Source organism: Phalacrocorax carbo, chromosome 15 (genome assembly GCF_963921805.1).
Source record: "Phalacrocorax carbo chromosome 15, bPhaCar2.1, whole genome shotgun sequence".
In the NCBI taxonomy this organism is placed as follows: Eukaryota; Metazoa; Chordata; class Aves; order Suliformes; family Phalacrocoracidae; genus Phalacrocorax; species Phalacrocorax carbo.
In genome coordinates this window covers 3,557,248-3,569,920 of record NC_087527.1, presented here as the reverse complement: position 1 = coordinate 3,569,920, position 12,673 = coordinate 3,557,248, and the positions used below count along the sequence as shown (strand labels likewise).

Below are 12,673 nucleotides of genomic sequence, written 5' to 3'. Positions count from 1 at the left end.
GTCAATTTGTGTTCCTAATGAATATGACAAACGTGCAGAATCATTTTTTGGTATTGATGTTTTAAATAATTCAAAATAGTTGTAGTTCTAAATCAACACTATTCTGAAGTGTAACACATGTAAAAAGAAAAAAAGGCATTCAATAATCATTAGCGCCTTGAGCTATATGTTGTGGTATAGTGCTGGCTGCATCACCCGCTGCTAAGGGGAGGGTGTGGGTTGTTATTTCAGTGCAGAAACCTTATTTTGTAGATCCATGAGAACTTGTTTTTTTTGTCAATTTTATCTGGTCTTCAGTAGAATTAGTAAGATCTGGATTTTATTAAAAACTAGTAACTTAGCACATGAACTTTTTAAGTGATCTGAATTTCTGTTAGAGGGAAACTATTTCTGTTCGTCGGACCTTGTCTGCAGACAGCATATTTTCTAACCTGAAGTGCCCTAAATATTCATAACTTGTAAGTATTAGTAGGAAGATGGACATAATCTTCACCTAGTTAATAGTACTGTTTGGATTCCTGAAGCTTGATCTGCAGGTGGCATCCCGTCAGAGGTGAACCGTGTCCCACCTGCAAAGCAGGAATCGTGTAAAGTCGGTTTGGATGTGTTGTGCTTCTAGTCAGGAAGTGTTAACTAAAAAATTCTGTGTTGCCATACTCTGATTTTACTGCTCAATTGTTATATTAGGAGATGTACTCACCAACCTTTTCGTGCCATCTGTTATTGTCCCATATTTCCACATTTTATGGTATGAGGATAAACATCATCCTTGATCCGGGGGCTTTCAACCTTCCCTCTTACTCCATGTTGCCTTTGGTGTTAACTGGTACGAAGAGCAGGATTTGCCCCTGGATATAGAGAGAAGAAATACATAGCCCTGGTCATGGCAGCCTGGTGCCTAATTTAATTATTCAGGGATGTTGTGTTGTTTTAGATTATTTCTTTAGTAACCATCAACAGTCTAGGAATTACTTCAGTTCATCTTAAAAATAACAAGAAGCAAATTTTAGATCATAACAGCATGTTTGGACAAGCCACATTATATACACATGTGCAGCTGGTAATAAATCAATAAATTTCCATGTTCAACATGCAACACTTATTTAATATAGAAAAATAACGTTTTTATTGTGACTATTTATGGGAGATTTTCACCTGTTGTGGTGTAGTATTTCATCAAGAATCACAGGAATAAAACTGCTGCTCAGTTGTACATGGAAGAAAATATCAATGCCAGTACACTGGAGGAGCTATTATACATTTTAAATAATCCATTAATAAAAAATAAACTAAATATTAAACACTGCTTTAATGTGTTGTAAAAATATGCTTATTTCCCTATAGGTATAGCTTTCAGGGAAAGCGTGAGATGGCTGTAACTGCGGCACAGGTTCCTCCCTGCAGAGGTCGCGTGGCAAAAGCTCGGTGACCTTTCCTAAAGCGAAAACTTCTCTCCGCCTAGGCTCGAGCACTGTCGCAGTATAGTTTGCTTACAGCGTGTAAGCCCTGTTACGCTGTTCTGCATATAGCCCAGCCCATCTTCCTTAAGGTCATTAAAAAAGCAAACATGGAACTACTTAATCTAAGATATCGTAAACAGCCAGTGCAGAAAACGCAGAGCAGCTTGCTGTGTTCATACTAAAGGTTATGTACGTTGTACGTGACCTTTCCTCCAGCAAAGACTTGAAGTAGGTCTTGTAAGTAGGGAGACCACAATTACTCCTCAAAATGTTAGCTAATGCGATGTGCGGCAGTTTCCCCTTGACTTCTTGGAGGTGTTCATATCGCTGTTAGCCTTGTCACGCTGCAGATTGATGTATCCATTTGAAGTATAAACTCCAGCATCCCTCCAGGCCAGCAGGTCGCCTTGTGCATACACTTACACAGAGAAAAGAGCAGAAGGTTGTTGGAGATGGGATCAGGGAGAGAATCTCGATAGTGAGGCATGTATCAGGCTTGGCAAGAGGTTTTGTTGGTGACAGCTGAGGAAGTGGTGAGATAATGACTCTGTAACACAGAAAGTATTTAGATAATGTTACCTAAATGCTTGCTGCATTGTGAAACTGTTATCTTAGAACTTCGCTCCGCCACTGGAAAAGCACTAAAGGTAATTAATAGTTACACCAAGTTTCTGTGTGTGCATCTCATACATTAAAAAAAAAAATCGAACAGAATACGTGAGACAACTTATTCACTTATAAAATACAATCATTAAAAGGCCTGAGTAGTTCTGGGAACTGAACTCTTCCCCTTTCTGTTTTTTTTTGGGGGGGCAGTGGTGGGGGGAGTGCAGAGAGAAAGAGAGACAAAAAAAAAAAAGAGAGGAAAGCAGTAATTGCCAAAGCAATATGATTTAACTTGGTCTCCTGCATTCTTATTCTCTGCTGTACAAAAATGTGTGACTTTGGGCAGAAATGGCTACAGAAACACAGATTATTTTCCCTGTGTAACCAGGTTTCTCCCAGTATCAGTCCCCCTCGTTCGTGAGACAGCAGTGCGTGTCACGTGAAGAAATGATGTTTCAAGTCCTGTGATACAGTGAAGTGGCTGCAACACATGGTTTCAGCTGGGTCTTTGTTAGCTTTCAAATACGCTGCTGAAGGGGCTGTTGCAGGTCAGCGCCACAGCCCTCTGCAGCTCTAACGTGCAGCGTGTGTCGGGTGCAGCTGGGCAGCAAGTCCTGGATTACCGGTGGTTAATATATGGAGTCGTAGAGCACGATATAGGCTCTATAGATTGCCATTTCACATATTTGAGTATGGGCCTGCGCCTGAGGCTATAGCATAGAGAAACCAACTACGTGGGTATCGTGCCTAGTACGGAGATGTGGCCAGCTTTGTGCTGCCTACTGTTTGTTGGAGGGCTGTTGTATCCAGAAAGCTCTGGATTTGTCTCATGTCTGGAAATGCTTTTAGCTTCTGTTTAGTTGTGGTTTCTGCAAAAAACGTTGCTAATTATGCCACGTTTCTTGAACGTATATTGCAAATGAACTGTGTCTTGTGTCAGCTTGGGCAACATTCAGAGTTCATCGGGTAGGACGAGAGTATGTTACGAGGTACTTGCAAGCACGAGTAATGCCACATAAATGTTTTGCCTCTCAGACTGTATCTACACTACTTATTAGACCAGACAGGTCACGATCTCAAGAACTGGCGTGCTGTCATCCAGACGGCTTTCCTGCTGCATGCTCCCTACTTGGCTTTGGGCAGTGGGAGGTAGCACTCTTCCAAAGCAATGCCCAGGAGAGGCTCTGGGGATAGCACAGCCAAGGACCATTTCCAGTAAATCAGTGTGAGCGATGCCTCCCTTTGGGGGATGAGGAGGTTTTACCAGATGAATGTGTTGTTTTCTGAAGGACCAGAAATTATGTCCTGGCCTTTCTTATTTGCTGCTGTTGATGAAGTCTCTGTTCCAGGTCCTCTTCTGCTCTCTTGGTCTATGTGAAGAAGCCTTCTCTGCTAACACAGCTGCCTGGCAGGTCCCTGTAGTTCCTATACTGGACCATCATATGTCCCAGAGGAATGTACTGGAGACCTGGGCACTATGAGAGTGCATGGTTTCTCTCATTCTCTCAAGGAGAATGCATGGGCCACTCTACGTTGGAACAGGTCTGACTTCTCTCTTCCCATCATGTTGTGTGTGGTTGTTGAGGGAGCTTGTTCAGACTTCACTGAGGACACTTAACTTCCAGATTATTTAAAAAGAGGTAATGTTCCTACTGGGTTGTTGGAGTTACTGACGGTAGGTGTGTCTAGGTGCTGCCATCTCCTGTCCAGACTGCCACTGTGACCGGCGGGTAAATGTCCTGTTGCTTTAGACAAATTTAAAGGAAATTCTTTTATTATGCTCTCACTTATTCTTATGCGCCAAATCTGTGCAGAGCCTTTTCATGCCCTCTTTATAGTCTACACCAAACAAGGGATTAGCCTCGTTGGTATGACTGTTTTCCTAATGCGTGTGGCTTACTGCTGCCTCTTTTTTGAGATCAGACTTGATAAAGCTATTTTGGCGTAACTGTGAGTTTCAGATCCCAATCCTAGTTTTGAGGGGAATTAGAACAGCCATACAATTTAGTGGTCATAAAATATAATTAATTGTACACAGTCATTAACTCTATGGACAATTGCTTATAAACTAAAGGAGAGAAACAAGAGATTGCCAGCAGCCTGGTGGCAGGGGAGGGGAGCTCAAGCTTGTCTGCAGAAAAATAAGTATTAAAAAAATTCTCATCCTTGAAATTGTTCAAAAACCAAGATGAATGATTGCAAATACAAGATTCTCGAATTTTCACCACATTCTTCTAAGTAACCACTAGTGTTAGTATTGTCATCTGTTCCCCGTTGCACTTTCTGGGTGTGTAAGTAGGTTGCAGTGTTTGGACGAAGCCGAGCTTGGAACATGGACGCTGCACAGCAGCAAGCGTTTTTCAAAATATAACAGTGCTTTCCAGTGAATTATTTTAAATCATTACAATAATAATAATAAAATTTGTATCATAAAACTACTTTTAGATTTACCCTCTAATAAGGGAAAAAAATAATTTTTTAAGGGTTTTTTTGTAGATTCTTTTTGGTGTCGTCCGTCCATCCCTGTCCCCTCCAGTCCCAAAGTAATTGTTACTGGCACTTTATTATTATTATTTTCCTGAAGTAATTGGTTTCCACATTTGTCATCCAAAATGAGGGATTTTGAAATCTGTTATGAGGTACAGTTTGACTTTGCACACAGGGCGTACATTTAGTTCTCACATTCAAAACTCAGTTATGAATTGCAATACCTTGGCATTTTTTTTCATTGAGCTTATTTGTATGGAAATAATCTCTTTAAAGTTAGAATGCAGACTAGCGCAGCTTCCATTGGGTATTTATATAAACCTACTAACAAATGGAAAAAAATACGTAAATCCATCAGATGTTCTCCTTTCTCTGCCAATGTTGTGTAGTTTAAACATAGCCATGTTTTCATAATCCTCATCTGATTTTTATATATAAGTAAATTTAATGTTATTTCCTTTAAGTCATTTAGAGTAACTGAGGGATTGGCATTCATAAAGATTATGGGAGATCCTAAATATTACACAGGCAAGGTATTCAGCTACGTTTTTAGGCACCTCAAAGGTTATTTAAGGTAACGAAGAACCCAGAGGAAACATCTGAAAGACAGTTGTTGCCAGTTGCAGGTGATTAGGTGCCAAATTGAAGGTTTCATCAATGTAAATTCTCATTATTTGAAGATTTTTCTGTGTTATGGAGAAAACAATATGCCTGCAACGCTTAGGAGAAGGACGTAGATCTTTTGTTTTGTTACAAAAGCTTATATGACATTGCTGTTTGGGTTTGGGGGGCTTTTTCTTATCACTTTCCTTGCTCAGAAAAGGTAGGGATCTAAACACCACAAACAGATTCAAAATAAAATGAAGGGAAATGGCACATAATATTTGTCACCGTGTAGCTGGGGAGTGAATTTTTTTTGTTTTCTTTGTATAATAGTAGTTTTTTATTTAAACAATTATTTTAGCTTTAGCAGATGAGTCTCCCTCAGTGAATATAGTGGAAATATTCTTGAAAGAATATGCTCATGTGTTCTGCTGGCTCAGGACCACAGTGCTCAGCAGTCTTGAGCCCTCGGCCTTCATGCAGCCATAGTTGGAAATAACGTATATTCTGTATACGGGCTGTATATTTCATTTGGGAAGAAGACAGCCTAACTCAGGCAGCCGTCAGTCACCTGTAAAGGAAAGAAAGGTTTCTGAAAAGGTACCTGTAAAAAAGAGGCGACAATTCCTGCGTAGGGTGACGAGACTAGCGCTACAGACTTGCGTTCTTTTTAAATGTTTCCTGCTTTTATAAAATAGGATGAAAAGAATAGGTCTCACTTAAGTTTGTGCTGAAATTTTCTGACGGAAAACTGCTGCAGCTACCACTGCCTCTGGTGGCACTGTTTGTATGCCTGAAAAAAAACAAGGAAAGGAAGAAATTAAAAAGCTCAAACCGTAAATGGTAGGTAGCTGAATTAATGCATCTGAAGTATTTTTCATACTAAGTTCATGGGTACTTGGCTGAGCATTTTCACTTTAATAATAATAAACAACTTCAAATGCCTCCAACGTTTGGGTTTTTTTATGCATTAGGTGCTTCAGTCTGATTCAGGTTTCTGATTTGGAACTTCTAGGGGACGCACGGCGCGTCGTACTCCCCTGATAAGGATCCAGCGTGCCTGGTGCCTTGCTCAGGGTGGGCACCTTGCTTTCACGCTTCCACCTAAAGAGACTCTTGTCCCTTCTTCCTTTCCTCTGGGCAGCAGCGTAGGTTCAAAAACATGATTCTGAAGTTAGGTTTGTTCCTTGTGTGTATTAATACATGCAAAGTAAACGTACAATGCAGCTATTCAAAACTGGTAGTATTTTTATTATTGTACTTGTTCTGAACAGGTATAAATTGACAGCTCAAGGTATTCCAACAGACTTTGTAGAGTAGGGGAGATAGTTTGGAAACCATTTCACATGCGTCTCTGGTGGTTTCTGATATTTGGAATGTCAGGGAGATAAAAAAGAGAACACAAATAAGTAAGTTTAAAAACCTGGAGAGGTAGTAGAGTGGATTCTAAGAAGCTCGTTAGCTGCAGTTTTTTAATTAGGTTGAAATAAATTGAAATTAAATTAAAAAAAAAAAATCGTTCTGAACATGGTGCTGAACTCTAGTCAGCTCCGCATTTTGTGTTTAGCTTTTTTATGGTGCCTTCGTTAGCACAAAGAGAAGTAGATCCATTAAGAAAACTGGATGTTGATAAAACACTGATGGAAGACTCTAGTGGGGACCAGAACGATTTATGTCTATCAGAGCGTGTAGGTCCTGGTGCACCCTGTAGAGCTATAGCTACATCGTTATTAGAAGAAAAGCCTCAGTGCTTGGTCTGCTTCTGAAGGCTGACTGGTTTTAGCTTGGTCAGTTTTTTCCTACTTGAGTTTTATCTGGAGATCTGTCTCACATTTGCAGCGCGAGTGATTTCTGCAGCTTGGTATTTAAGGAATTGTGTGAAATGTACCGAGGACAGGAATGTCAGGAGGCTGGGATGTGCGTGCCCGAGCGGGATCCGTCGCAGTGGGCCGGCGCTGTTTTCTTGAAATAAAATTAATATTTGTTACTAAAGTAAACATTTTACTCGGCATCTGCCAGAAGCTTAGGAGGAATGTAGGAAGTCCCCAGGCCTTGATCTTTATTATTTTTGGTCTCGAAAGCTGAGCTTATAGCAATGACTCTGGCACCAGAGGGAGCATAAAATGTCTGTGACCGTTTCCTCTCTCGCGCACACAGTAAGGCCGCCCCAGGAGGAAGGTCTGGGGAAGGGGGAGGAAGGACAGCTTGAAGCTGGACCCGCGCAGGCCGGCCGGTGCTCGGTACCGTAACGTAAGGACTTGTTAGCTGTGGTCTGACGAAAAGGAATACTGGAGTGGATGAGATTTGGTACTCCTATAGCTGAGCATGGTTTACTTTGGATCCAGGGCTAGAAATGATCCCTCTTTCACTAATGAAGTATTTACTGATGCTCATGAGCAGTGATATTCATTACTGTTATTCTTTAATCTGTTAGATCTACAGGAAAGTAAAATGTGCTAATACTGCATTTGTGTATCTTTTTTTCCCGTGCTTAGTTGTATACACTTTTAATCCGAGGCCGTTTAATTTTCTTAACTTAGTGATTAATTTTGGTGTTGGCTGATTCTCAGTTGAAAAAATCAGTGGCGTGCATTCCCTTCCCTGCAAAAACAAGTGAATCTTTTGTCTTTTAAACTCTGATCTTGTCTATTTCTTATTCTGATGGTGTTTATGGATAGTTGTGACTGTTGCATAAGATCGCACGTGATTTGTTCGTGCCAGACCACTTTGCAAGAGACTTGAAAGAGTCCCTGTGTGGTCCCAGAAGGCTATTTTTTTCTTCAGTTCAATAGAAGACAAGCAAGACTTTCACAGTCAAACACTGTAGGAAGCTTGCAGAATCAGGATTGCTGTGTAATATCCTAAAGACAGGAGTTGAAAATTACCACTTTACAAATAGCTTTGCTCTCTGCTTTAGAAAGGCTGACCTGCTGCATGCTGAACTCTTTGCAGAGATTATCTCTGCTTGATCTTAGACCAGATTTCTCATCTTTTTTAGTTCTTAAGACCTTGTTTTGTACTAACTGCTATGATCCTATGTAACGAAAGTAATGGGTTTTGATGAAATAATTGAGCTTTGCTTTTATTTTTGTATTTCTTGTATATGCAGAAATCAGTGGTTAGTTGGTTTTTGTGGTAGGGTGTTCATTTTTTGGTTGGGGTTTTTTGTTTGGTTTGAGGGGTTTTTGGGGGGGTTTTGTTTGTTGTTACATGAATTGATTTTGGTTTTCCTTCTTGGGGCAAGATAGCTGGATAGGAATATATGGAATTTATGATGCATTTTTTCCCATATCCTGTTCCCTTCCTGCCCCCCTCCCCCATCCCATGTAAATTAATGATCAATTTACTTCTGCAAAACTGATGACAGTGAAATTTCTTTCCCTTGTGAAAATGGAAATCTAATGAAAACTTTTATTTCATGGAATTAAATGACTGCTACAAAGTACTTCTGAACACAGGATGATACCACCAAGGAAGTTTAGCTGTTATCTGTCACTTAAGTAACCTTTTCTCTCCAGATTTTTCTGTTTCTGACCATTTTCTATGGGGTTTTTGTGGTGGTATTTGAAGCTCACAGAAGAGTAACTTGTAGTACCGGACAAAAAGTTTTCTATGTGGTGTGTAGAATAATTCAGAAATTTAATGAGGGTAAACCAGCTTCTTATTCTAGACCGCAGTGACTTTTGTTTAAAAGTAGCTGACAGTAGTAGAGTAGGCAGTTGACTTAAATACTGAAGTGAAATTACTGTAGTTGCCTGTGTTATTTCTTTTTGGTGAAGGTAGTTAAAAGCTGTCTTTAAAACACTGGTTACATTATGGATGGCTCAGTGCCAAAGCCAACACCTTTAAAATTATGTGCAGCTATTGTATTGGACAGAAAAATTCCGCATAATTACCACTTCAGGTCTGTAAATTTTTAGTTGATTAAAAGGATGGTAAAAAGCATGAAAAATGTTCTGTTTCCTTTTTCTTGTGGCTTTGTGGAAAGGAATATTTAAGCAAATACTTAACTATGATGGGAGGTCTTTCCATAGGTAGAATAAAGTGAGAATATTTTAAATACCATTAATTTCAAATTCAGCTTAATTGTCAGTGCCAAATCCATAATTCGCGTTAGACCTTTGTCAATCTTTTGTAGTACTCACGTGCTTTTATTTTGCTTAATGGAGATTCTCCTGAGCTGTTAGACAAACATCCTTCCTACTGCCTTTGTTATTCCTTTTCAGCTAGAACCCATTGCAGAGTGAATTTTGAAGAATTCCTTTTTCTTTCTGAAGACCCTTACTTTTACTAATTGAATCCTGGTTAAAATCCCATTTGTTTGTAACAATCTTATTAATTACAACAAGTAGGAAAACTCAAGATAGATGCTACCATTGTCTCGTGACAGGTCGTTCTGTCGTACATGGTTATCAGCCAGGCAGTGAACCCGTACTCGGTAGCCACAAGTGGCGAAACAGAGGGTATGAATCTGGGGCTAAGCTATGGAATCCCGACCTCCTATGAGCTCATTACCATGCTGATAAATCTTTCTCATTTGTCTCCCCCCCTCCCCCAGTGAACATTTGTCATGTGCCTTCACATTCTTTCTTCACGGGGAAAGCAATGTGTGCACGAGTGTGGAGATTGCTCAACACCAGCCAATCTACCTGATCAACGAAGAGCATATCCACATGGCCCAGTCCTCACCGTCACCGTTCCAAGGTAAGGGAGCTGCACCTAGAACTTGGTGCGCTTAACACCACTTCTGTGCGGTGGGGACTTCCCTCGAGTTGATGTTATCTTCAGAGGTGAATAAAGTAAGATTAAGTAACTCCTCACATGGGTTAAATTTCTACTCAGGAAGTTGTGGACATAATGGAAAATGTTGTTAGGACTTCAGTGCTACAGCCAGCCATAAGTGGGCTGGGGACTTTCCAGAGCTTTCTATTAATTAATGTTGTCTTTAAATGTACATGCATATAGTAAATAAAACAAAGAAATTCATCAATTGTGTTAAAAAGACTTAAAAGTGAGTGCACTGATTTGATTTTCTTACAGGGTGCCTGGGTCAGTGGGCTCAAATCTGTAGCTTCCGTGCTATGTGAATGCAAAGTCTAAGCTTGTCTAATTCAGGGGTACTTCTCATTCATAGATTGTCAGCTATTTTGCTTTTAAAAAAAAGGGGCTGGGGTGAAAACGTATCAGAAACAATGAAAAAACTTAAGGTATTTGTGACTATTTATTTGACAGTGTAAGAAAATAGGGTTTTACAGAATTAAGTTAATGGCTTATTAAATTAATGATGCAATTGTGCAATGCTCTACATCAAAAAAACCAAGAATATTCGAGTCATTGAGTTATACTGTCTTTACTACAGTCTGAAATTATAATTTCAAAGCAATTAAAGCAAGAAATCTGTATAAACTTAAACATACAGTGAAGAAACACTGGGAGACTTATAAAATGAGCATTTATAGAGATGTTAATTTATAAAAGCTTTATTGAAAACATTTTGTTTCTAAGTGTACATTTTTGACAAAGGCTCAGACACTTAAATCATAGAAGGCTTTATTTCAGTGAGCTAAATTCATTAATCTCAAATCAAGTAGGACTAAAAGCAAAATTGAGTCTGAATGGAAATCCACGTTATTGAGTAACTAGTTCTCCTCAGTTGTCATGACTCTAGTCATGTTCATATATTGTTATCTCTGTCCTTTTTAATGCTGAGAAGTCTCTAGTACCATATGTTCCTGGTAAAAACCCTATTGTCGAATATCTATCCTCTAATTACTTCCATGTATAGCCATCCCTTTCCCATAGCGAGTGCTGTTTCAGTACACTTAGATTAGTTCATTTCGGAAATTATTACACTAAGCTGCAAAAAGGTCCATTTTTGGCTCAGTAAGGATGGCTGTACAGGAAGCAAGTGCAGCGTAACATAGCTTTAAATTCACACCCTTGCGTGATTCTGCAGTAGCTTCCCCCAGGAGACTGATCCTTAAGTCAGCATGAGAATGGAACAGTGACTCAAGGTATGGAGGCAGAGACTGGCTGATACAGAGTTAAAATATATGCACTGCAGGGACTGTTGTTTCTTACTTTGCAGTTTTGGTGAGTCCTTATGGTTTAAATGGTACATTGACGGGCCAGTCATATAAGATGTCAGACCCAGCAACTCGGAAACTGATGGAGGAATGGCAGTATTTTTACCCTATGGTGCTGAAGAAAAAAGAAGGCATGAAAGAGGAAGAAGAGTTGGGATATGACAATGATTTCCCTGTGGCAGTTGAAGTAATTGTTGGTAAGTTTCAATATTCTGCCTGAAGGATTATTTTCCTCCACATGAATTTTTTTTTTTAAATCTAATTAATCAGAAACAGCCATTATAATTTTCCCATCTTCTCTTGTAGCTCTCTTGACACTGGAGCATCTGACTAGTTATCTCGCCTCAAGCTTCTGTACTCCCTGTATCCCACATGCTATTATTCACAGTATCAAGCTACTTGTTTCAGCTCTGTACTGGTTTTAGAGGGTTAGATATGTATCAGTATGTGAAATTCTTCAGCTCTTTATGTTTCAGATAATAAGTTTTGTCTAATTGACATTGAAAACAAGTTGCAGGGGCTAGGTCTGCTGAATATTATCAGGTATTTTTAAGACTTTTGTTTTTCCATTTCTTTGTAGGTGGTGTAAGGATGGTATATCCTTCGGCCTTCGTTCTCATCTCCCAGAGTGACATCCCCATGTCACAGAACGCTGCCAATACTGGAGGCCATATAAATGTGGGACAGCAGGGGCTTGGGAGCATGAAAGACCCTGCTAGTACCTGTGGGATGCCACTCACTCCACCCACTTCTCCAGAGCAGGCCATTATGGGTAAGCAATAAATGTAGGAGGCTGGAGTCAGTCTTTCCTTTTACATAGCTCATAAGTGAGGGTAAGTATGTGACCAGTAGCAGATTAAAGACAGGCAATAGACTGAAAGGTAGGAGAGGACTTTTTCTGTAGGTCTGCGGTAAAAGAAAGCCAATGCTTGAAACACCCCGGAGAAGACACATCTTTAAACAAAACCTTGTGAATTCAGTTAAGCTCCATTTTCCATAACTGTATTATCTTTGAGCAGTAGTGCAAATAGCAGAAAGCCTAGATTCCGTCAGTGAAAAGACAGGTTTTGCCGCTGTGTGGAAGTGTTGGTTTTCTTGTGTTGGGGTGGGAGGAGGGTGAAGATTCATTGAGGTACAAGAGTACAGTGAACATACAAGAGCACGTAGCTCTTTTTGTAGAGAGCTAGAAATACACGCTTAACTAAGCATTCATGTTGGTGTAATAAAAATTTGCAAGTGCTAGCTACTCCTTTTGCCCAACACAGTTGGGTTTTAGTTAAGGGCCATTCAAAAGAAATGCCTAAGTCTCTAGAGCTGGTAAGAAGGAGCTGGTCTTCCGAAATGAGGTCTGACATGCATCGTATGCAGATGGCAAACAGAGTGCTGCATAGGATTTGCAAGTTACTTGTTTTGTCTGGATCGAGTATGCCC

General features: G+C 39.9%; 1 protein-coding gene across 2 annotated transcripts in view; it reads left to right on the top strand.

The window, feature by feature from the left end:
• Positions 1-12,673, top strand: part of MED13L (mediator complex subunit 13L) — a 204,213-nt gene that overhangs the window by 138,706 nt on the left and 52,834 nt on the right. For both annotated transcript variants that reach the window (XM_064466708.1, XM_064466709.1), the window contains 3 exons: positions 9,715-9,860; positions 11,245-11,439; positions 11,823-12,014. In XM_064466708.1, the coding sequence (XP_064322778.1) occupies positions 9,715-9,860; positions 11,245-11,439; positions 11,823-12,014 (533 nt within the window). The remainder of the gene's footprint in view (positions 1-9,714; positions 9,861-11,244; positions 11,440-11,822; positions 12,015-12,673) is intronic.